Below are 26,372 nucleotides of genomic sequence, written 5' to 3' on the forward strand. Positions count from 1 at the left end.
TGCTATTTTAATGGCAGGCAGAGCTGTAGCAATGCCTCTACGCCTGTTGCCGTTCGATATTGCAACTATTTTGAAGCTCAAGGTTTAGTAATGACATGCTAAGAAGTTTCCTAATCGCAAGAACATGAGGCCTCTCAGAAAAATGCGAAAACCCCTTGTCAACAGCACATTCGCTATTCACCATTCGCTATACCAGCATGGCGCTGGACGATAGACAGTGCTGTGATCGCAAAATGGCGGCATCCTCGATAAAGTGGTCTATGGTGTCTCATTATTCGCCTCTGATCCGTAAGGGTCTATGTTAACGGACTATGTTAAAAACTGCCTGCTAGACGTGCCCTTTTGGCAGCACATGTGCCCTGTAAACACATTATCTGAGTAACTGCCGTTCACTTCCTGCCTGGTCCATGGGCCTCGTGCATCATTGAGCCATTGGCAGTGGCCCACTGAGGCCATCTGGTGTTTCACATCAAAATTGAAGCGGATCTATACCTGATGGAGCACTGACGGAATTTTTTTTTTTTTTACAGACTGTGAGCTAGAAAATACAATACATACTATAAGTTAAAAAAAAAGCAAGTGGGACTCACAGTGGGAGTTGGCCCTCGGTGTGACAGCAAACTCGAGGTCAAGGGTGCGTGCCTGCTTGGCCTGGGCCTTGGTGAGTGACCGGTTGTGCTGCTGGGCGCGGTGAGCCTTGAGGTCGATCTCGCTGCGGAAAGCGGCCGTGAACGTCTCGTTGCGGCAGTCGCCCTCCTCGCACAGGAAGTGCTCTTCTCGGAAGTGTGCCCGCAGGTACTCGTAGTTGCTGAAAATCCCGAGAAAAAGGTCGCTCAGGCGTACCGCAAACAGAGCACCGAGGGAAGAACCAGTAAGTTGCCCTTCTGCCACAAGGACAACATTATAGCCATTAAAGGGGCCCTGAAACACTTGCTAACTAATCATGGAATGGCCTCATTATCAAAGGACATCGTCTCACAAATCTCCTGCTATAAAATTTTTAACACGGAAGTGTTTTATGCCAGGATCCATGATCAACTTTCTGTAACGGATGTAATGTCGGCACAAATACATAAAACATGCCATCTCTTGACAGAATGGTGCTGCCATCTAGAGCGGTGAAGCCAAGTCAAGGCTGGGCAAACATAATTTGCAATTGTATCGTGATACGATAGAGGTACAAGATACTACCGCAATTATTGTATTGGTACAATACTTTCCATTTATTTATTAAGATACTTCGACACATTCACAAATTTCTTATTCTATATCTATATGATGTAGCAGCAGATGTGTATGGTCAAAAATGCTTGCTTAGAAATTTGATAACTCCGACCAACCTTGTTTCATTTGAATGAAATGTATGTTATTATCTCAATCTTCTCTGTCTTTCCTGCTCAAAAAATATTTTCATTCCGAAACAAGTGTGAAACTTGCAGGGCGTCAGAAAAAGAATTTTTTCATTCTGGTTTTAGTTTTGTTCCGCTTAAGTTCCATTCCGATTCTGCTCCAGAAAGAAAAAAAAAAAAAAATCCGTAACAGTTCACAACGGTTTTTGTTTGCATGCAAAGTATTATTTTTTCTGAATAAGTGAATTATGAGATCTGAGGTCATGCTCAGTGCCTTGAGTCAGGGCACCGAGAAAGCACTCAGAAGGAGCACGTCATTGAGTATACTTGCCGAAAAGCGAGACTGCTGTTCCAATAAAACTAACTTAAACGAACATAAATGAACTATAAAACTTTGGTAACAAAGCATAGTACCCATAGAAAACGAAATGATAGGTATCCTGCGTGCAGGCCCTGGGTACCCCAAGCCTTGATGGCCTTCCACACTAACAGATGATGACGGTGTCAAGAGAGTTCGTGCTGCGATTTGTGGAAATCGCAGTTTAACTGTTCGGGAAGTTGCTGACGAAGTAGGCATCAGCGTAGGATCACACCATAGAATTTTGAGTGACAAATTTGAGGTGTGTCATGTCAGTCCAAAATTTATGCCGCATTTGTTGACTGACGATCAGAAACAGACGCGTGTTGAAATTAGCCAGGACCTGCTCGCCGCTGCCAAAGACAATGAGAACTTTCATAAGAACATCATAACAGGCAATGAGGCGTGGGCTTATGGCTGTGATATTGAAACGAAGGTGCAGCTGTCGCAGTGGGTAGGCAAAGGTCAGTGTTTCCATTTCTGACCGTTCTCTTCTTTGCCATTCTTTATCTGAGCACCTACACTGTGACAGCCCTGCCTAATCATCTCATGTATCCAGCCCTTCGTTTGCCTTTCTCCACATTTTTTCCCCTTCTTTTTATTCCTTTTCAATCTTTCTTTTATGTTTATATTTTGATGCTACTGTATAGCACGCTGTTCTTTTTTCTGTTCAGGTTATTTCATCCTGTTATATTTCATTTCACATTTATAATTTGCCACTAATACTGTATAATGCTGCACGTTGAATTCTATTCTTTTCTTTTTTTATATACTGTCACCCACTCCCTTCTGCAATGCTTCGGTGATTGAGGGTATTGAAGATAAATAAACAGAGTTTCCTCGTCCAAAAACAAAGCACGCTTCAGTCGCTGAAAGGCCAAGGTGACATTGGTTGCGTTTTTCTACTGCAAAGCCATCGTCCATCAGAAATTTGTACCACATGATCAGATGGTAAACAAGGAAGTCTACCAGGGAATTCTAGCGCATTTGAGCATTGCTGAATTACAGGAAAACCAGACTTGTAGGCTGCATCATGACAACGTGCTGGCTCACGAGTCACTCCTTGTCCGCAGCTATCCAGCAAAACATTACACTTCCCGTTATGTCCCACCCACCAAGTATTCTCTGGACCTAGCCCCAGCAGACTTCTTCCTGTTTCCGAAAAACCACATGAAAGGACGTCGTTTCCAAACCATCGAGGAGGCTCAGGATAATGTGACAAGAGACCTATGTGCTATCCCAGAACATGCATTCTAGAAGGCTTTCCAAAAATTGAAGAAACGATGGGAACAGTGCTTAACACTTTCATGACCGCACCTATTCCAATCAATAACATGTTATCAATGGTTATGAATTCAAATTTTGCTGATCTCTGAGTGCTTCTAGACAGCTAATGCAATCTAATGCGTTAAAAAGAAACTATTTTATCAGTTTCATTTTTTTGTTTCTATTTTCTACCACACAGGAATTTTAAAGCGACATCATAGTCGAGATGACAAGCGCACGTATTTTCGAAGATGGCATCGACGTCGCGTGCTGCTGCACCATGGAAATGGCAAATTTCGATGAATACCGATGCATCTGGGCTCGAATTTCCGGATGATGGTAGCAGCACTGACTTGGAAGACAACTTCGATTCATCAGACTTTAGCATGGACAGCGAAAGTGTATAAAACTGCCCCAGAACGTCAACAGGCACCCACCGGTGATTCTCGCTTTCTTCTTGGACCGTTTCATCGCTGTTGCACATCGATCTAAGTTTGTATATCCGGCACAGTTCTTATCTGCAGGGTGCCAACGTTGTTTGGGCGGGACCAAATTGGGCGGGACAAAATTAACAGCCGGCGGCAGCGCAGAAAGTGGAGCTTTGTGCACGAAGATGGCTGGGTGTGGACTTTGCCATAGCGCTCCAGAGTGCTGTGCGGCAGTTCACTAGGGCTAATGTTTTCCTATGTAGCTAAAGAAATGTTGTGCATACAGAGCTTATATTTACAGGTTGATAGCACATGGTCCTTGTGTTCAAAATGTACTGAATTTTTTTCTATGCTCATTTTGTTCAAAGCAGCATTGATGTTTTTATTGATCATTTTTTTGTCTGTTAATTTTCTTGCTTTAATAATTTTTTCATACTTAATTAATAAATATGTCCTTTGAAGATACTACTGTGGGAAAGATAATTTTTTGCTCTACAATTTGACATGATACACTTTAACATCACCCATTTCCTGTGGCAGGTAAAAAATATTTTCTAGACCACCTGAAAAGTACGGATTTTCCAGCAGTCATGAAAGTGTCAAGATGTTGTACAGTAGGCAATAAAGATGTCATAGCAAAAGTTCGGTTTCTTTTTCAACACATCTCATATTTACTCAATTCTAACATGCATCTTATGTTTCTAGAAAATTGGGCCGAAAATTGCCTGCACGGTGTAATCAGATACGAAACCAAAACAGCGTTCGCGGCGTTCATATGCTTTAGCGCATAACACAATTGTATTACGGCAAAGCTGACTTTAGGAGAGTGGCCACCATTGAGCAACGCACATTTTTCTTGCTAAAGAATCAGGTGCGCAATGGATTTCTAATTTGTTTGGGAGCTTTAATGTAATTACAAGGTGAGTTTTCTACTTTGGACACATAAAGTGGGTGCATGTTTGATTAGGGGGCATGCTAAACTGTGGCAAATGCAGTCAACGTCCAATTTTTCAGACTCCCTAGGGAACGCGATAACAGCCACAGAATCGGGCAGTCCGAAAAAAATTTATGCATGCCTTCTACTGCCCCCAAGGGCTCAAATTGCCACAGGTACGTCTGAAATACCTCTGAAGGCCTGCCAGCACAATTATCAGGGGTATCGGTGCTCGTACTATGACAGGAGATCGCAGGTGCACAAAATGCATATTATAATAAGGAATACATACCGTGTCCCGTGACAATTGCCCCTGCCCCCTCTTGCTATGTTTCACCGCAATACTTCGCGTACGCTTCACCGCGTAACATTGCTGTACTGAGGCAAGGCTGACTTTAAGGAACCGGCACTATGCAACGCACCATGCTTTTCGAGCTTCGAAGCCATTGGCGAGGATTACAAAGATGGAGTCGGCGACATTGCCAACAGCGGCAAATTGTTTCTATGAAGAACGCAGTACCGAACAGCAAGAAGCTTGGCAGCGAACGTCCAAGTAGCTAGGCCTAGCATTGCTGTAGTGGTGACTATGGCTGCCAGATTATCTGCGTGCGAGAGCGCCAGTTCAAGGCAGTGAGATAATAAAAATGGTGGCGGCAGTGGGTTCGATTAATGCCGTTTCAAACTTGCGGTCATGGCGAGAAGTCCCCAAAATCAGAATGTGAAGGTTTTTTTTTTTTCTCTCCTGAAATTTTGGACATTCTACATTGGCTCTATGGCGTATGTGGCGGTGCCACAGAGGCATCCGAATTATTGGACATGCCCGAAACAGCGATCATTGACTATACTGCCAAATGAATTGGCGGTGTGTTTTGGCATTTTATGTGCGTCTTCTCTAATTCAACTCCCCAAATAATTCGATCAATTTCACCGGTCCCTAATTACATTGTTTAGCACAAAACAAAGTAATATAGATTTGCACCAACTAGCCCGCCAGTGCACTGTGCTGAACTATCATCGGTCCTGTCAGGGTCAAATTAACAGAAGTCATAGGTATTATAGTATAGAGTAGTATAGAGTTAAACCTCGATATAACAAACTTTATATAACGAAATTATTGATGTAACAAAGTATTTAATTTTTTATAACTTCTTGTTCATAAAACACCACGTATATTAACCTCAATATAATGATGGGGTTGCACACAATTTCAATATAACGAAATTTCATCCCCGCTACAAAGGAATGCCGAGACAATGAATGGCAACTTCTGCACGTGCAGATGGTAATTACATGCAGCTGCTAGCGAACGCACCTCTCAAATCATGCACTGCACAACCGAGAGCGACCACCAAAACAGAGCAGCATGTTCTGTATAATGTCCAAGTGCGATAAGTTTCTATCACACCTAATGCACTATATATGCTTTGGGTTAAAGTGAAAACATGCAGCCACAGGGTGTCTACTAAGTTGATGTTTACAAATTCCCTGAGTTTTCCAGGTTTTCCCTGAGTGTCTTTGTAAAATTCCTTGAGTGACATAGATGTTTGTTTTATGTCGACAGGCTGAAAAAATGTTGCCCCATGCTCTCACTCTCTAGTAAGCATGTTAAAAAATAAAAAGACGACTTACTCCAGTTTGAATAGTAAGGAGTAGTGTTTATTTTATTCAAAAAGAAAACAGAAGAGAGAGCTTAGTAAAATGCATAGCGAATCAAATATATTTTTTTAAAAATGGTAAAGCCCATTGCAAAGCGAGCCATACATTTTCAAATACGAATAAAAAGAGATGCATACAGAAGCAAGAATTTTAGAATATGAACTATTTCTATCAATTGATAGCAAGCTCATTGGTAGGAGGCCCAAATTTTATCGCAAGTGAGATTCTCTCTCAGCAGCTGGAAAGTAAACCTCAACTGTCCTGACATACTTTCAGCCTGTGCACAATGTCTCAGTGTTGCGTTTCACTGCATTAAAGGGACACTAAAGGTTAATATTAAGTCATCGTGGACTTTTGAAATACCATCCCAGAAAGCTCGAAACGCTTGTTTTGTGCGGAGAAGACTCTTATTTTAAGAGAAAATGCGTTCTCAGGCGTCCGCGTACCTCTAACGCAGTTGAAATCACCCGCCCTCCGATCGAGGAGTATTGACGTCATGGTGTCATAGTGACATTGCACAAAACGCAAATGCGCGGCCAGAAACAGAGCCAAGACAGAGCCGACAGCAGCGCGAAAGCGAAACTGGCTAGCGGAAGGGAAAGCGCACAATGATAAGCAGGACGCCAAGTTCGACGCTCGTTGCAATGGATGACCCTGACGACACATTAGCTCGCGATGCTGGGCTCGAGTTGATTTAAGCACTGATGAGCGTGACCTGCTGTTGAGGGCTCGCGCTGCCGGCGTCACGTACTACGACGGCGGCCTGCTTTGAAAGACACTTCACGCGACTTCAGTTAGTCGGCGTTGAACTCGTAATCATCTGGACAAAAGTGCTGCGAGCACACTACGTGATTTTTCGGCTCTTTGCCAGCGCGCTGTGGCAGAGGTACGGCACTTGACTACTTTGAATGGAGAGGTTCACTCATTGGCACACAGTGATAAGTAACATTGGATCCGCCGCTGCAGCTGCCCTTGGCCAAGTTCCGCGGACCGTTCGCGCATCCCACGACATCACATGGACGTGACATTCTCGCTGCTTGTTCTAAATGCAAGTTTCGCGAGCCAGCAGGACCACGCAGCACGACGCGATAAAGAAACAACTGAAACTCCAAAGCGCGCGCGAGGCAAAGTCGAGCGCGTAGAGTCGAGCGAAAACGAAACCTTTCGATCACCCATACTACTCAAGGGTAACGTCAAAATGTTATTTTTTCCTTAGAATCGAATAGAAGTAGACAAGTAGCATTTTCTTCCATCTTATAACCTAATGAAATTATCTTTTTAATACGAGTAGTTGAGTACTAGTGACATAAATTATGATGAGCAGTGCTTTCGTCATCGGGCTAGTACCGGAATGTCGCTGGGGGGTCTCAAATCGTGTCATGCATTTACCTCAATTTCTCGCTTACTAAAGCTCTGTTTGCGATTATATTGACGCCTTAAACGTTCTAGAGCATTGCTTTATCATTTTAACTTGACTTTCTGGTAACCTTCAGTGTGCCTTTAAAGGGTTTATTTTGGTTTAAATGAGGGACACCTGCATCTCGGTGTCAGCTAACACTTTGGTTTTTGAGCTCAAGCTCCTTCAAAGAAGCAGCAGTACACTTCCTTTCCTGTTAATTCCTCAATGCGTCGGTCCTTTCTGTTCTTGTCCTCTTTCCGCCTCACGTTCACCCCAAGGACCATTTGAAGCATCCTCTTGGTCAGTTGTACAGTCCACGTCCTATTTTTCAAACTTCCTTAGGGCCGCGAAAAAGTTAGAAAAATCGGGCAGTTCGAAAAAAAATGAATGCATGTCTTTTACTGCCCACAAAGGCTCAAATTGCCACAGGCACATCCGAAAAAGCTCTGAAGGCCTGCCAGCACGCTTATTATGCATATCAGTGCTTGTAATGGGACAGGAGATAGCGGGTGCATGTGTATATAATTAATGAATACTGTAAAAACCCGCATATAATACGAACCTGCATATAGTACGAGGTAAAATTTTTGGGACAGAAAATGGAAAAGAAAAAGATTTATCTGCGTATAATACGAGTTAGGAAAACTCGAGGAAAACATCTACTTAAATTGCACTCCACACTTCAATCGCTGTCTTCTTCAGCTGTGCTCTCTTTGGATAGTTCCTTGTCGAACATATCTTCCCAGAGGTACTCATCCTTTGTGCGATCAAGCGCGTTCAAGATGCCGCACTTCTTGAATGTGCGATGCACAAGGTCCTCTGGTATGCTGGCCCATGGTCCACAATCCACTTGCATAGCGCGGCTGGCGAAGCCTGCTTCAGCCGCCCGGTCGGTGTCACTGCAGGCTCACTTTAGCGCAGCCAATCAGCATAACACCGCTTGACCGCATCCTTGAACGGCTTGTTCACGCAAACATCTAAAGGCTGCAGCTGAGACGTCATCCCACCCGGGATAATGACGAGTTCAGTGCCGGATTCGCACAACAGCCTCTTCACTGAGTGGGCCAAATGACAACGAAATGTGTCCAGCCCGAGGATGGACGGGAACGACAACAGTGCGCCAGGCCGCCTACACCAGACAAACTTTATCTAGTTGTGATGACCCAAATGTGGGGTGCAAAGGTTCGTGTTCTCAATGTTTGAACGGTTCTCTTAGGCGGAGCCTCCGAGAAACCAATTGAGGACGAAGCCGTTGGTTTGAACACACACACAGACTTTTAATCAAAAATCAAAAGGCAAGAAGTAAATAGAACGAAACAGAAAGCATGCAAAAAAATAAACATTCAAGAAAACACTGCGGTAAGGAACACACTTGGGGCTTTAACGAGGGTGCTAGTCCGCGCGTGCCACGAGGGCGGGCACACGTCGCAGTCTCGACGCGGAAACGCGGCGACAAGCTGGCAGAAGGAGTGGCGCCGGCCTCACCAAAGGTCGTGGCGTAGGTTGACAGACCGGGCGCCGGGAGCGCGCCAGCTCTGGCGAGGCGAGGTAACGCTGGCGGCTTTGTGGCAGGAGTGGACGGCGGCGGCGTTCTGGCTGGGCAGAGAGCTCGGGCCCGTAGCCCGACTGCTCCCCTCTCGCCCACGGGCACGGAAGCTCGAACGCCGGCCTCGGGCAGCAGGCGGCACGGCAGACGGGGCGGCGTTCTGGCCGGGCAGCTGGCGTAGAACTCGGGCCCGTAGCCCGACTGTTCTCGTCCTGCCCACTGGCGCAGAAGCTCACCGGCCTTGAGGAGCTGACGGCACGCTCAGGTAGACGGGCGACGCACAGGAACAGGTTGGCAGGAGGCCCCGGGCGGGTGAAGTCCTGGTGGGCTCGGGTCCGGAACCCGACGGCCCGTCTTCAACGCCCGCTCCGGTGGTTGACCTCCTCCCGCCGTCGTTTCCTGGGACTCTCCTGGCGTCTCCCCGGCGTCTCCCTGCGTGTCCTCTTGCGTGTCGCCCCCGTTCTGCCAGCGCACCATGCTTTTTCTCGTGGTCTGGCCGATTTGGCATTTACTGATTGGCTGCCCGACGCCCCGTGGTCTTTTCTAATTGGTTGCTTTTTCCTTTTGTTGTCTTTCCTGCGCCGCGCGTTCACGTGCCGGGCGCTCTTCGGCGTCGTCGTTTTTCCTCCTTCCAGCTCGGCGCGCGTGCACTCCGCGTCGTCTGCTCTCGACCGTCCCGAGCCCCGCACCACGTCGCGCACCACACATCACATATAAGCCCCTTTTTTAACAAGTTTTTCTGAAGAAAAACTGCCGCTCAGTGCGCGACATAGTTCTCAACAGTACAGTCATTGTCCGTTCACAAGAACGCACTGTAACGTTTCAATGCACAATTCACTGAGCGTGCAGATCAAGGTCATTAACAATTCAAAAACACCACAACAACTCTAAAGAATAGAAACTGTAGCACCAAAGGCTATCCCACACTATAAACCATCAAGTTTCAGGTTACCAAGTCCGAGGTCAAAAGTCCGTGAAGAGCCATAAGCGAAGCATCGGCTCCATCAGGTGACCCTCTCCCACATGAGGCGGACCAGACATCTATCTTCTCGTTTTGAGTACACTGGCCCGTCTGTGGCCATAACGCTCCAGACATTGATGTCTCTGCTTGGTGTCGACCAAGTCACTGCCTGCGTACTAAGGTAGTGAACGTTATAATGCGTGGTCGCCGCATTAGTGCCAATGGTCGAACCATACACCAGTGCATGAGAACACATAGGATGTTCTGAATCCTCAAAGCCCTGAGTTGATGTGGTACCCAGGCCTGAGCCCTTCCAAGTGCCCATAGTGTCACAAACAGTTTGTGTCGAGGGACGCAGTAACGACCCCTGAATATTTTTTGGGAAAACCAAACACGGTTCCACAGTAGCCCTGATATTTTCAGGTCCATCCTGATCATGATGAGAACCCTCCAACGAGCTATCTTTAGCCTGTAGGGGGTGCTCTGCTCTAACTTTATCAACGAGGCCCATGCACGGCAGCTCTGAACCCTGCACGAACCAGTCATCGCCTGCGCCGGGCTCACGCGGCACTAGTTGAGGTATGGAAGCAATATGCTCCTTGTCTTGTGACCATACCTCAGTATCTTTGCCTACCATGGCATCATTACCAGGTGTCTCTCCTTGAGACACTTTTTGGTCGCCGAGGCCTGAGGCCATGTCGGAGGGAACCCTTGGGTCGCCGCTGCACTTCTGTGCTGCATCCTCAACCGCGGATCTTATCCCTTCGGGGCAAGCATCCGCGAGTGCCTCGATGCGAACGCGCACCCTGCGAAGCTCTTCCTCCAGGCGTTCCCTCTCAGCTGCCTGTTCTGCCATTCGCCTGTCGCGCTCCCTCTGAGCTTTCTCGCATATCAGCAACCATCTCTCTTGCACCCACCTGTGCAAGTCTGCCCCATGCAAACCCAATCGCTGGGCCACGGTGGCTAAGTCAAACAGACTAATTTGTGGCTGTTTCTTGCCCAGATATGCGCCTTCCGCCTCTGCGACTTTAAGCCGTAATTGTAAATTTTTCTCCTCAAGCGCAAGCTCCTCCTTCTTGGCCTCGCGCTCCGCTGCCCGCTCTTCTCGCGCACGCGCTTCCTGCTCATTCAGCCATGCCCTCAACTCCGCACCTTCTAGGCCCATGCGTTCGGCTAACGCTAACAAGTCTCTTGTGTTAGCCATAGTTCCTAACCTCTAGAAGAAGGATCCAAACGAACGGCTTTGTCCTGTCGCGCGGACGCCAATTTGTGATGGCCCTCTTATGGGGCAAAGGTTCGTGTTCTCAATGTTTGAACGGTTCTCTTAGGCGGAGCCTCCGAGAAACCAATTGAGGACGAAGCCGTTGGTTTGAACACACACACAGACTTTTAATCAAAAATCAAAAGGCAAGAAGTAAATAGAACGAAACAGAAAGCATGCAAAAAAATAAACATTCAAGAAAACACTGCGGTAAGGAACACACTTGGGGCTTTAACGAGGGTGCTAGTCCGCGCGTGCCACGAGGGCGGGCACACGTCGCAGTCTCGACGCGGAAACGCGGCGACAAGCTGGCAGAAGGAGTGGCGCCGGCCTCACCAAAGGTCGTGGCGTAGGTTGACCGACCGGGCGCCGGGAGCGCGCCAGCTCTGGCGAGGCGAGGTAACGCTGGCGGCTTTGTGGCAGGAGTGGACGGCGGCGGCGTTCTGGCTGGGCAGAGAGCTCGGGCCCGTAGCCCGACTGCTCCCCTCTCGCCCACGGGCACGGAAGCTCGAACGCCGGCCTCGGGCAGCAGGCGGCACGGCAGACGGGGCGGCGTTCTGGCCGGGCAGCTGGCGTAGAACTCGGGCCCGTAGCCCGACTGTTCTCGTCCTGCCCACTGGCGCAGAAGCTCACCGGCCTTGAGGAGCTGACGGCACGCTCAGGTAGACGGGCGACGCACAGGAACAGGTTGGCAGGAGGCCCCGGGCGGGTGAAGTCCTGGTGGGCTCGGGTCCGGAACCCGACGGCCCGTCTTCAACGCCCGCTCCGGTGGTTGACCTCCTCCCGCCGTCGTTTCCTGGGACTCTCCTGGCGTCTCCCCGGCGTCTCCCTGCGTGTCCTCTTGCGTGTCGCCCCCGTTCTGCCAGCGCACCATGCTTTTTCTCGTGGTCTGGCCGATTTGGCATTTACTGATTGGCTGCCCGACGCCCCGTGGTCTTTTCTAATTGGTTGCTTTTTCCTTTTGTTGTCTTTCCTGCGCCGCGCGTTCACGTGCCGGGCGCTCTTCGGCGTCGTCGTTTTTCCTCCTTCCAGCTCGGCGCGCGTGCACTCCGCGTCGTCTGCTCTCGACCGTCCCGAGCCCCGCACCACGTCGCGCACCACACATCACACTAGTTGAGCACAAGATTCCCGCTCATCCGGCCTTTCTTTTCTCATGGCATTTCACGACCACATTTTTTGGCAGCTCCTCACCTTTAGGCACTGTCTTGCACTTGAAGACGACATAGGGCGAAAGCTTGCGCCCATCTAACATGCAAGACAACATGACGGTAACTCAGATTTTCTCGTTGCCAGTGGACCAGACAAACTTGTTTAGAACCCTTTTCGTGCACGGTGAGGAGCGATGGCATGTCCAGATAAACCGGCGTTTGGTCAGCATTGCCGATTTGCCCTAGCTGGAAGTTCTTGGACTAGCGCAGCGAAATAACGTGGCGCTGGAAAGCCACAAGCAGCTCTTCGAATGATTCGGGTGAAATCAAAGTTCGGTGGCGTAAGGAAAAACCAGCACGGCACATGTAGCGATAAATCCAGTGCTTGTTCACCTTGAAGGCGGAGCTCGGTGGCCCTTTTTCTCTTGCAAGCTCCTTAGCTTTTGCCTAGCTAGATGCATGCTCACAGTTAGATGCACTGCTCACTGTTGGTGTACAAACTCCAGTTCGTTTCCGGAAATGTTCCACTCTTCGGGCCGTAAAAGCTTCTTCGCGTTCCGCTGCATGCGAAAAGGGCTTCCTTCTGTTGCCGCCATCCGCGAATGCTTCTCTTGTTTATGTCAAACTGCCTCCTGGCCGCACTGTTGCCGATGTCCTGTGCGGCTAAAATAACCTTTCTCTTGAAAGCAGCTGAGTGCTGTTTTTGTGGTCTGGACATCTTAGTCCTTCAATGCAGAATAAAAAAGATGCACTTTGCAAAGCGTGCTTTGCACATGTGCTTCCAAGGTACTCAACAATAAAGAAATGATGATGTAGTCATACACCAATAAATAAACCAGGCTGTAGCCACGCAGCACTAACGAAGTCAAGCCATAGCCATGCAGCAATAACGAAACCAAAACTTCTAGCCCAAATTCCTGACTGAAATCTGCGTTCGGATCCGCATATAGTACGAGGTGAAAATTTGAGACGCTAATAATAGGAAAAAACCTCGTATTATATGCGGGTTTTTACGCTACATACTGGGTGCCGTGACAATTGCCCCTTCCCACATTTGTTAAGCTTCACCGCAATACTTCATGTATGAACCACCGCGTAACATTGCTGTATTGAGTCGAAGCTTACTTTGGGAAACCGGCATAATTAAGCGCGTCGTGTTTTCCGAGGTTCGAAGCCATTGGCGAGGATTAAAAAGGTTGAGCCGGCGCCATTGCTAACAGTAGTGTACGTTGCAGCAGCTAGGCCACCACATTGACACGGTGGTGGCTACAGCTGCCAGTGAATCTGTGTGTGAGAGTGCTGGTTCGAGGGGGCAAGATAATCAAAATGGTGGCGGTGGTGGCTTTGATTAATGCCGTTTCAGATCTGCGGTCACAGAAAAAAAGTCGAGAAAATTGAACGGTGAAGGGTTCTTACATCCAAAATTTCACACGTTCTTAGGTATTGCCTCTATGGGGCATGTGGTGGTGCCGCAAAGCCAACAGATTTATCAGGCATGTCCCAAAAATCGTGCATCCGGAAAACACTGACTGTACACTCACAACTCCTCCAGCTGACGACACGGCGTCAAAGATATTCGTTGCGATTCCTCTCTGTTACTCGAGCCAGCATTACCGCGACATTTGTTCCCTTTAAACAAAATTACTGCTCATTTTCCCTGACAGAAGCACAAATTTCCCGAGTATCCCAGTTGGTAGACACCCTGGAGCCAAGAAGGATGGTGGATTGATGAGTGCTATCTTCCCACGAGAGCAAGAAGAAAGAGAGGGAGGGATGTGAGCTCCTCGTGGTAATTCAAACATGCCCGTGCATGGGCAGGGGGAGTAGGGAGGGAGGGCAGGTCAGCAGTACAGTGAAACCTCATTACTACAAACACCACATTAACAAATTTTCCAGAAATCCCCTGCTGACTGCTTATAGCTTCAATGAAAACATCCCTCAGTACTACGAACTTCAGAATACCAAACCTTTCAGAATAACGATCATTATTCAGTTTCTGTGTCATGCTAACACCTCGGTACTATGTATTAATGTTATGAAATCTGGGGATTCTTAGATTTCCGCATATCCTTTACAGCAGCTGGAACAGCATGCTAGCGGAAGACAAGGTGCAGAAAGCAGACACCGCGGCACATGGGCTCCAAGAACCTGAGATGGCATCAGAGGGGAAAAACGTAGAAGGGTGGGGGCGGGGGGGCATTTATCTTTTGCCTATTGCGGAGGTGTCGACACATCAGGTATTGTAAGCGCATGCTCGGCCCAGACAAGCGTCGCCTAGCCACGAAGGTGCGTCTCTTCCTATTTTCACTCCTCTTACTGTGTACGCAGCTTCTTTCCTTCATGCTTTTTCCTACAGCCATATCAGCTACACGTGTGGAGCAGTGTAACCTTCGTGCTCATGGGTAGGCTACACGGTCGCACTTTCCTGACTTTGTCATATACACGCGCTTGCACTTTAGAATAGTTCAGGTGCCCACCTCGAACAAGACAGTTGTGGTATCCATGGCAAGGAATGTGAAAAACAAACAAATGAAAAGAAACATTGTGCTTTGGAGGCAACATGGTGCTTCTTTTGTTGGTGGTTTTCTCGGTGTCAGGGTCTCTTTTGTGCACACCTCTTACTGCATGGTGCTACGGTGGTGTGTGGCAATGGAGGCAACAGCTTGAGCCGACAGCCAACAGTGGGATAGCTCATACGGTGACAACTGATGAGTTGATTGGTGCAATAGTTAATTCTGTGGTTTTCACTGATAACCTTTTAAAATAATGAACACTTTTCCACGGTCCTTCTGAAGTTCATTATATTGAGATTTTGCTGTAATTGGCTGTTTATTTAAATAATTAAATAAATAAAGGAAAAGTAAAATAGGAAGCGAAGAAAAATTGCGGCGGAGCGGCAACGGTCCAGCGCAGTATGCTAACGCCTGGACCGGGGTCGGCAGGTTGGCGTGAGTCTCCTTTCCTAGCGCGACCATGACTTTGCATGACTGTCAGTAGGCTGAGTGCATACGCAGCCTGCAGTCCCCGTTTTAAATGTTTTAGAGCGAAAAGATGGGCAGCAGCACCCACCGGTAGTACTGGAGCCGGTAGTCGTCGCCACAGAAGTGGCAGTAGTAGTGGTCCCGGCGCAGGTGCCGGTACAGCTCGTCGTTGTCGAAGTAGCGCATGTCGCAGAACTTGCACAGAGGGTGGCCCTTGTGCGACGTGTCATCCAGGTCCCCCTGGCTTTGGTGCCGTGCCATGTCCCTCCGCGTGTATGCTGTCCGCTCACACGGAAAGATCTGCGAGACAAGATGGGCAAAGAGTTCATAGGCAAATTTCTCAACCTATGCTATGCATTGAAAGCATTTCTCTTTCTTGAGCATCCATTATGTTATTAGTCCAACAGACCATCAGTTATCTGTTCTGTGCATTACATGACTTCTCCATCTCCATCTCTACCTCCTGTTATGGCTCACCTCCAGGACTAACATTCATGTTACGCAGACAAGAACAACAACTACTACTTCAAATTATCCTTCTGACAACATAAACAAGTCGGCTGATTCAAAATGCCAAAAGACCTGTTTTCTTGTGGCAAGCATGAACAAGCATGACTGTGCACGTAGGTGTCTGCGAGTGTGTTTGTGCCCCATTGTGAAACCTTCTCCCCTTTTCTTACCATGTGCTATGCAGGGGGAGCAAGCAAAGTTCACTGCAGGAAGACAACAGCATGAAGGGCTAATGGCGACGTGCCAAGATGCGACAACCAAGCACCGACAGCATGTGCAACTGACGATATGTTCCCTCTACGGTGCAAGTGCGTTCCTGGAAAGCTATAAAAAGCAGTCTGCCTCGCCGGTGGAGTTACCTCTGCCTTTTGCTCACGAGCTGCTCATTAAGCTCACAGCTATTTACAGAGATAAATGTTTTTGTTTTTAGAGTACAGCTCTCAGGTGCCCATTCCGGTGGCGAGCGTCGGTGTATCTGAGCAAACGAGCACAGTGAACGATGAAAGGGAACGCGGAGCGCAGCAGGGGATGAAAGTGGACAGGAGGGTGCACTTCCCTCCATTTGCAACGTGCTGCATGAGACAGATTGTCTGCATCATCATCACCATCAGCCTGGTTATGCCCGCTGCAGGGCAAAGGCCTCTCCCATACTTCTCCAACTACCCTGGTCATGTACTAATTGTGGCCACGTTGTCCCTGCGACTTCTTAAAGGGACACTAAAGTGAAAAATGATCTCTTCTGCATCAGTAAACTACCGTTCTACAACACCAAAAACACCACTCTTACAACGATAAGACGTTTGGTAAGAACGAAATACGGGTGGCGACGCCTACTTTAGTTTACCCACCTGGGGGCTGTGACGTCTTGGATTTTGATGGCATCTTCTAGGGCCTACTAATTACATATAGCGGTACAGATCGGCTACATTGTGTTCTAAAGGAACCAAATATTAAAAATGGCAAGTTTCGGGAACCCTTATTCAGCCAACGCGGCCCAAATGCGAAAACATACTTTGGAATCCCTGACGTCACGCTGACGTACCGGCGCTGGGGTTTCGGTGCGAAATTCAAATACTGATACTTGGACCTTCATTTTCTCATCTAATAATCAACCTATATTTTTTTTAATTACTGCCTGCAGGGTTCTCAAACAATGCTTCATTAAGCTAAACTGATTTATTGTTTTGCTTTAGTGTCCCTTTAATCTCATCTGCCCACCTAACTTTCTGCCGCCCCCTGCTACGCGCCATCCAATAAATCACAAAATGAAAACGCATATAGAGCTGCGCTCAAATTTCGCATTATGGAGTATCGTAATCGTCGTAATTTTTTGTCCTGCTCCGCTTTGTCTATGCTCAGGCCCTCTTCGCTGATCTACCAGGCCAAGCTGCAGACCACTGAGTCTACGCTACCCTTGGGACTAAAAACCTATGAAACACTCTCAACTAGAACATCATGTGTGCTTTCTTTCTGATTTACAAAGCCTTCTACCTGTCATAAACACCTATCACTTTCTATTCCATCACTCATTGTGCAGTCATTAGCTCCTGAAGTTTCTTTGTGTTCTTCTAAGTTCCAGCCCCTAAGCTGGTTGTGGCAGAATGCACTGGCTGCATAGTTTTCTTTTCAAGGGTACAGGTAAGCTGCTGCTAACAACTTGAGAGCACATTGCGTGCACCAACTAATTTTTACTCTTCTTGAAATCTCCATCTTCTAACCTGAATGACTTGGTATAGACGGCTCTTCTGCAAAGTTTTAATAGCCTGTCTGTGAATCACAAATTCCCATTCTCTTGCCAGGCTATTGAACATTACCTTCGTCTTCTGCATATGAACTATCAAACCTACTCGCAGACTAGACAGGGCATCACTAGGTTGCCGAGACATTCCCCCTATCCATCCTAACACCTCCTAACACCTCATCCTTCCAAATCTCGAATATTAACTTTACTTCTTGCAAGCACGCAGTGAGATTGGAGATATTGCATCTCCTTGCTTTACAAATACCTTAACCAGTACTTCCGTGCTCTCTTTTTCTGAAGGAATATGGTAACTGCTGAATCTCTCTATGCATTTTCTATGATATGTAGTTACGTTTTCTCCACTCCTTGACCCCACTTACATGAGTGCTGGTACCTCTACTGAATTAAAATAATTCCCAGTGACCTACAGAGGTCATAAAGGGGCTGGTTATATTCCACAAATTTTGTCACTGCCTAAGTGGTGACATGAAATGTGGTCCATTGTTCCAAACCGCTTCTTCAAGCTAGCCTGTTCTGTAAGTTGACTCAAGTGTTGCCCTGATTTTATTGGAAGCTACCTTCATGAATATTTTTACAAACTGAAAGCAAGCTAATGGACCAATAACTAACAAATCCTCAATTACACTTGGAACTCCCATTTCGAAGGACACAATGCAGGGAAATTGGGACTTTGAAAGAGTGCTATCCCAGTGGACAGTAAATGAACAATGTCAAATGAATGAAGCACTAACAATGTGACCTTGTTCAATACAATACTGCCTCTCTAATGCATTTACTTAACACCAACGAATTACATTTAACTAATGTCCGACTTCTCCCTCTGACACAACTCTCTCCACGTTACGCCATTGGTACCTTCTTACCGAAATACATGCTAATTATTACAATCAAGCCTTTGAATTTTTCCACATTATAACTTGGAATGATTTAAACAATAGTGCCAGTCGGCACATTATAACCGTTATACAGTCAAACGTCTCATTATGCAAGCCACTTCATTGTAAAGCCCGCACTGCGTGCCACTCACAACAGAGGAGCCTAAGCATGTTCAACAAAAGCAAACCTTGATTTAACATGAATTCCAAAGAGACTTAGTGAAATAGGTCGTTAATTTGCTATGCGCACCTTGTCCGACAAAATGCGCAACTGCAGCCACCATTATTGCACCAAGGTTCACAGTACACTCCGCGGCGAAACACAGGAACTAAGCAAAGTAAAGCCGCAGATCGCAGAATGCCGCTGTCGAGTCCCTCGCCGTCAAAATCCTTGGTTCGTTTGCAGCATTCTCTCTCACTGTTGCCTTCGTTGAAATTTGCATCCTTTCTACCTTTGATGTCCTTGAAAATGTCTTTGGTTGTCAGTTAAAATTACATAACCATGCCGTCATCAAATGTGACGTATTCGCAAGCCGTCGCACCCGTTGATGCATTATTGCAAGTAGTGTACTAGTTCGGCAATTCCTGGAGCAGGGCAGCAGGATTACTTCCGATATCGACACTTTCGTCAAGCACCTCCCTAGCAATGACCGTACCTTGACGTCTGCAGAGGGCAGTGGGCGGCACTGCTACATGGCTTTAAAGCAAAAAATCAGCCATCGGGGAGGCCTAAGTTACTTCCCTGTACAGGCCAATTGGTTGTAGTGGCCATCGTTGTAGAGGTGTTCACAATAAATAGGAAAGATAGGAATTTAGCCGGGAAAAAGTTAGTCTTTTTTTTATACAGTTCATTTCACTGTATAGGCGTTTGACTGTTGTATGTTCCAGAAGACTTACAAATGTTTGTTATTAGAGCTACTAGTTAATAAGTGCCGCATTTTCTTGTTTTGTGTTCATGCTTTTGTGTTTACTTGGGATTTTACATTTATTCTATTTTTTCTCTGCTTATTCTGCTTTTGTGTTATTTGCATCATTAATATTAACACTCCTGCGCTGTTTGCATGCTGTCTATTGATGCATATGCCCCGCGAAATGTTTTGTTCAAACCCTTCAACAATATTGTTGGGTCCTGACAGCTCTATTCCTTCTGTACAGCACCGAGCAAAAGTATACAAAGCACAGGCTCACTGGAAAAAAACAAAACTGAGTTTATTTGTAATTCAGACACACAAACTGAAAATGTAAAGTGCACTGGAAAGGTCACAATGCCAAGTATGGAGTTCAGCAATTTCAAGTTGCATTCGTAAGTGGAGAAGAATATCGGATTTATCGCGAGGTCCCCAGTCCTTACACTTCTGCTCAACGGTGCACTTCAGTAGACTTTGCACTAATACAACAAAACTGAAAGGCAAACAATGTTCAATACAAAAACTCGAAAGGCAAATAGTAATAATAAAAAGTGATAAAGCAGGCAGGCGAGCCAGTGGCGGCCAGCTACCTTGAGGTGCTCGACGCAGAGGTCGCAGTAGGTGCGGTTGTGCTCCTTGCGCACATGGTTCCGCAGCATGCCAAAGTTGCTGAAGATTGGCGCCGGCTTGCCCTGTGCCAGTGGGCAGTACTTGCAGCGGTTGTCGAGTAGCTCGCGGTAGGCCTGCCGCACCGACTCATCCTCGAAGCATATATGCGGCCGCACGTCCACCTGGTACAGCCGCTTGTTCAGCTCTTCATAGGGGCGGCACTCCTTCACAAAGATCACCTGCATATAGAAGGGTGGCGTGCAATGAGCAGACTGGGATGGTCACATGAAGGCATTCACTGACTTGTCACGAAAGCACAAGCACTTCTTAATTAACTCTTACCTTACTGGGAAATGGGGGGAGGAGGAGGGTAAAATGGCCATTTTTTGTAGGTTACACTAGATTGTTTTTCTGAAGGAACTATCACAATTAACATTTTATGCAAATACGCAAACAGAAAGTTTAACAAATATGCTTTTCCGGCATAGAAGTTTTATTAACCAGTTCTCTGTGGCAAACATAATTTTTTATTGCCAAAAACAAAACTGTAGAATAATACTGAACAAAGCTTGCAAAGATATCCTTGTACCTAAAAATAAATATTCCTATAAAGATTATGAAATACGCAAAATCTTTCGCCACCTAACACTCACTATCTGTGAAGAAATAAAAATTTTGTCTCGAGCAGCACTCCCACTAGAACCAATTATCTCAAAGCCCTATTAGTCCCAAGAATGAACTACAGGGGTGCTGCGAGTGCCGCTCGTGTGACGTCAGGGCAAGTACTCGCGCTTGTCGTCTGCTGCAGTTCGGGGGGCATCCGGACGCCTTCTGCAGTGTTTTCATTTGTTCGCTCTCGTTCTCTCTGCTTGTATACTTACAGCGGTCGTCTCAAATATATCTTTACGACGTCTTCGTTCAGGAAAAATTATTCGAAGAGTTTATTTCTTAGACGACAATACAGTTCTCAAAGGCAACGCTACAGTGCCAGCCGAAGGAACGCAGACCAGCCCAGTGCGGCTTTTTCATGTGCGGATCAACAACCGCGAAAACATAGCATATGAGAATCCAGTTATGATACCATACCAGAAGCAGTGCAACAAATATATCACAAACGCTGGCTATATATGACTTCTACAACATTTACCTTCATTTTCATCTGCTACAACAGGTTTGCTCACGACGAGTAGTTCATGGTATAGTATCGAATTTTTGCATTTCTTCACAGAAACGCTCAGCAGTAACACTGGGACTTAACTAACACTGCAGTTTACATTATACCAGCCCCACTTGGCTTCTTCAAGTACTTCTCTAAATTAGGCGGTTATTCGCGTGTTTAATGGCGGTAATTTGAAGTAAAGCTAATTGAGGGTTGCAGCTGAGAGAGAGAGAGAAAACTTTATTGCTTAGTTAATCGGAGTTATGGCAGGTCGGGTGGGGCCCTCAGTCCAGGGCTCCACTGGCTCTTGCAGCTCGCTGAGCTTGGTCCAGGAGAGCCAACTGGCTCCCCTGATCCTCGCTTGCGAATAGTGCCTCCCACTGCCGTACGAAGTCTGTGACGCTTAGAAAAGGTGAATTGACATTGCTTGGCCGAGCTGTACATTCCCACGTTATGTGGGCCAGTGTGGGTTTTGCGCCGCACCACGGGCAGGTGTCGGTGTAATATGTCGGGTGCTTCTTGTGTAAGAGGTTTAGGTGTGGGTATGAATTGGTTTGTATGCAACGCCAGTCTTGGGTTTGTCTTCTATTTAGTTTGCAGTGCGGCGGGCCGTAGGTCCGTCTCTCCCTCCTCTGGTTCTCTAATATGTCGCGCACTGCGAACAGTGGTTCCTCTAGGGTTCCGGCCGCTGCTCTGTTGTTGCTTCCTCGAGCTATGCGGTCTGCCCTTTCGTTCCCGTCGAGTCCGTTGTGCGCGGGGCCCCATGTAATGCTATGGTCCAGGTCCAGTCGTGAGCCGAGTATGCTTTGGGCGCTGCGCGGTAGCATTCCCCTCATGAAGAGTCGACACGCTGCCACACAAGAGTAGCCAAAAACCTCGAGGTCTGGCAGTGGAACTGTAGGCTTGCAGCTGTTTGCAGAATACGAAAAGGAATGCACCAATATATACTCATTTTACTGTGCTAAACGTTCAACTTACTTGGGCAATTTATTGGTGTTTGTTGCATGAGGAATATACATGACGAACCTGCTTGGCGATCTGACACAGGCCGCTCGGCGCAAATTTTTTAGTGAAATATGAGTTTTGGACTGTATGGCTGCAGCCAGAAAGAAGCCGAACTGTCATTCATTAGTAGTATGGGACACATTGAAGATATAATTCCCCGGTGGAGGGTCAAAAATCAAGTGAAATATGTAAGGCTTGTTGTGTCTTCCTTACGAAGTTTTGCGAGGTTTTCTTTATTGTAATGACGAAGCGAATAGTTCTCCGGTTGTAGAGTTAAACAACACTGGATCGAGACATGGTGAAGCAGAAGGTGCTTAAAATTTCCTTTTCTAGGCAGCCTAAGCTGTGCTGCAGTACTCGAGTATAGTTTAGGCATTGCAACTGGCGCTGTAAAAAACTGCTTTATGGTTTCAATTCGAGCTTGTACGGCACTGATGGGTTTCGCGAACAACGCGTGCCTCACCATAAGTACAGTCGGTTGCTAACATTGTTCGAGGTCTGCGCCATATTGTCGATAAAGGCTACTAGGGCCACCATGAGACATTTCATCGCTTGCTATTGATTGGCTCTCGACCTTCACCACGAAACTTTTCTTTCAGGTAATTGCTACTATGGTACTTGTGAATTAACTATGTAAATAATCTACATAACATGCCGTCGGGTTAGCAGCCATGAGCAATTCGTTTTATGGGGGCTTGTTTCAGGGAGCGGTGAAAGTAGTAGCAAACTTTTTCATACGAAATGCGCACCTAACTCTTTCTTTTACGTATTAATAAAGTGCCCATATTTGACTAGAACAACTCACCAGAGTAATAAGAATCATGATGAGAGCTTCGCAGGGCAGTGTCTAACACGTACAACACGTTGACACCAAATACCAAGATTTTTCTTCCATGTAGAATGTCTCTCATAGCTAAGTACTAAGGGAATGGTACGTATTTAGCGAAGCATCGTACACAAATTCGCGTATTGAATTTGCAGACATTCGTTTTTTACTCAAAATTTATGGACAGACACAGCGCATATATGCATTGCAAAACCAGTAGAGACATTCAACGCTGCATGGCTTGCGATATTCAAGTCGCAAACTTTCTCGACTCACGCGCTTTTGAAGAAGGAACAGTGGTTCAGGCATGGAAGCAGAAAGAAGCCGACATAACCTTCAATCACTATGGCTCGAGCCACCCATACCCCAAGCATACACGAAGGCAATGAGCACGCGCGGCCGCAGAGCGAGCCAGAGCGAGTGGCGTCCTTGCTGTGACGTCACTCGCGAGAGGGCGCCACTGCAAATTCTCGCCACTTATAGTTCTGTGTGTCATGTTGCAAAACAGCTCCTTGATGTAAAACAAGAGGAAATGTTGCAAATCTTGCAGTAAACTGTTTTTTGCTAGGTTTTGCCAACGCTGCTTTTTCTGGTAGTCTGGTATGCATTTACTTTAGCTGGCTGGTGCTGAATGGCCTGGTATAGTGGGGGAGCACAAATTGGCAATGCATCCCCCCTTGTAGCCCCCTCAATTAAATTCAGATGGAAAGGCAGGATCCTCTGACTTGCTGTTGCTCAAGTCATCTAAGAAACAACCACAGACAGAGCACAATCGTGAAATTTGCAATGTTTTGGAGTGCGTCCAGCACTTCCAGAGTTGGCCATTTTTGCTTCCAAATTCCTGCACCCTCCGAGCCTGTTTAAAGATCACCGCCACCCAGAAAAAAAAAATTTAGGTGGTGCAGAGCGCTTGTGAGTGCCGCGGAAGGTCTTGAAAATGGTATTCGAAACCACTGTTAGCTAGCTAACGATGCACGATGGTAGCCCAAATATAGAACAAGACAAAGCATGAATACAGAATTTACACAAAAAGAAAGGAGCAATCATGGTGCTATGTTCATTTGTTTTGTCCAAGCTTTATGTTAATAGTTTGAAGCACAGGAAAATTAAAGACCAACTGGAACAAAATTTCATTTTGGCTAAACTTGTGTTAAATGAGCAGTATATACCCCCGAACCAATCTTGGCAAAGCTGGAGAGCTGGTAAATGTAGTTTTTTTTTTTTTGTTAGCAACCTAAGCTGATGATGTGTGCATCTGGTGGTGTCACTATGACGTAAATCAGAGCACCTCGCATCTGTGTTTTTGAGACATTTTCGGCTTGCCGCGGGTGCCAGGGATGGCTCAAGTCACCACGCCTGGAGAACTACAGAGCCTAATTAGAGCACGCAGTAGTTCCGAGTGTCTTAGCGGCGAGAGGGCTCATCGTGGCAAACCGCGGTGTTCACAGCATCTACGGCATGCAGCCGCATGGCCTCCAAGATTCTCGGTCAAGCCGAGAGATCGCAAACTCGGTCGTGTGTCACTTATGGCAGGCTCTAAAGGCAGTGTACTTTTTTTTTTTTAATTTCAGTATCAAAAATGGCTAGTCTTTTGCGAGCATTTCGTGATGCTTCCGCTCTTATTTCGAGTGTCAAATTTTGCAAGGAGGCTGCTCAGTGTCTGTATTATCTTAAACTAGGCTCTTTACTCAGTCCAAAGTTTTGTTGCAGTCGGCATGTAACTGTGTTTTTCAACTGAAATGTAGAAATACTAGGAAACAGGGGAAACAAGAGAGGAAGAGCATTCCACCAACTGGAAGTTGCACCCACAACCTATTATCATTTTTAGATCTTACATATTTCTTTTAAATATTGAAAATTTGAAAAGATGGCCTTTCTAATGACTGTCCCAAATACACTACTCAGGTAAGTATTAAAAAAAAGCAATGTATAAAAAAAATTGACATGCACTACACACACATATGAGGGCTTCCAGAGCAGTTTTAGGCATATATGCACAGTCAGAAAAAACCTGACAATATCACAATTCTAAATGCAGTAAATCTCAAAGAGTTTTCTACGAAAAGTTGACATCATAGATTCCAAGCTTTTTGTTTTCGTATTCAGGCTGTTTTTGTGCAGATAGAACTCTCATAACGTGCTAGGCTACACTTCTTTGCAAGGCTATATAAATGCTTCACAGCAATGCCCAATTGTCCAGTTGAACTCTAAACTTGTGGCGTCATTGTGAGCTAGAGATGGGACTAGAGGCACCGTCGAAAAATTCTCAGCATTTTTAGGCACCGCTGTGTCACACTTCTCGTCTTGGTGCCCTTGCATGGACTTCTCAGCAGTGCCATTAGATGGCGTAGCTTGTCCAGAAAGAAGTGTGAGGGAGGAACCCAGTTGCCACATGACATGTTTGCATGCACCAACATGCCATGCGTTTCAAAGGCCAAGCGCAGACTTCGTGGCAGTGCCACTAGGTGGCATGTAGTGTTCTTAGGGAAGTGCCATAGTAGAGTCCTGCTACAGTACACGCCTCATACATATAACTCGATTCAAAGGTGGCACTATGTTGCGATACTACATTACTTCAATGTTAATGCATTACCGCCGACAGACACCTAGAGATGGGCTCTGCCACAATTTTTTATTCCAAATGTGCCATTAGCCCTCCATGATACGTGAAATTGGGCCAGGTCCCACCCACAGGTGGGCCCTATGACAAGTAAGCGAGAGCTACGACATCGCCTCAGCTGGCAGGGAGAGTGGCTGCTCTGAGAATAGAAACGCGTGGGCTCTCGCCTGAATGTTCAGCTGTCCTTGCAGCCGCCATATGTGTAATATATTGTGGGCGCTTCGAACACGGTTATAAGAACCGCCCACCAGCATGGCATCTCATACATTTTTTAATGCAATTACCCTTTTTTAAGGAACTTCATCCAGTTTGCAGATGTCTGTGTGTTTGTCTCTGCCCGACCATTTGCCACCGACTTGGGTCACTGCTGCTTACATTCACATGCAGCAGTGGGAACTCAGGGGAACACGACGACTGTCGACGTTAAATGTGATTCGTCTGCTGTACCAAGTAATTTACAAGATTCTGCACAGCTGTATTAAGTGCACAACCGGCCACTGCTACAAGGAGGAGCAGGAACTCAAAGAGGAAGAAGAAGACTCCGTCTGGCTGCATACATGCTTCAAGCGTGATGCGCTTTGGCGGCACCAATACGGCACATCGCTACATTGCTTCAACGCTAATCACATTAACGTCAACATTTATAGTGAGATGGGTCCTATTAGAATTCTTTTTAGAATTTGGTATTCATTTCCCATATGTGCTATTATCGTGCTCAATATGAGCTGCAACAGGGGCATGCACCCGTCACTTCTCTCAATGATAAGTATGACAAGTGCTATTTTTCCTGCAAACAGGGTGCTACCAGTAA

The 26,372-nt window shown here is 46.6% G+C and overlaps 1 protein-coding gene across 2 annotated transcripts in view; it reads right to left on the reverse strand.

Annotated features, from left to right (window-relative positions):
• Window positions 1-26,372, reverse strand: part of LOC142590518 (E3 ubiquitin-protein ligase ZNF598-like) — a 51,290-nt gene that overhangs the window by 17,275 nt on the left and 7,643 nt on the right. The window contains exons 2-4 of one of the 2 annotated variants that reach the window (XM_075702705.1): window positions 19,933-20,190; window positions 15,376-15,587; window positions 591-808 (exon numbers count right to left, since the gene is read on the reverse strand). In XM_075702705.1, the coding sequence (XP_075558820.1) occupies window positions 591-808; window positions 15,376-15,587; window positions 19,933-20,190 (688 nt within the window). Of the gene's footprint in view, window positions 1-590; window positions 809-15,375; window positions 15,588-19,932; window positions 20,191-26,372 lie in introns of those variants that run through there. The other variant, XM_075702706.1, reaches the window with a different exon arrangement.

This window comes from Dermacentor variabilis, chromosome 8 (genome assembly GCF_050947875.1).
Source record: "Dermacentor variabilis isolate Ectoservices chromosome 8, ASM5094787v1, whole genome shotgun sequence".
Classification (NCBI taxonomy): domain Eukaryota; kingdom Metazoa; phylum Arthropoda; class Arachnida; order Ixodida; family Ixodidae; genus Dermacentor; species Dermacentor variabilis.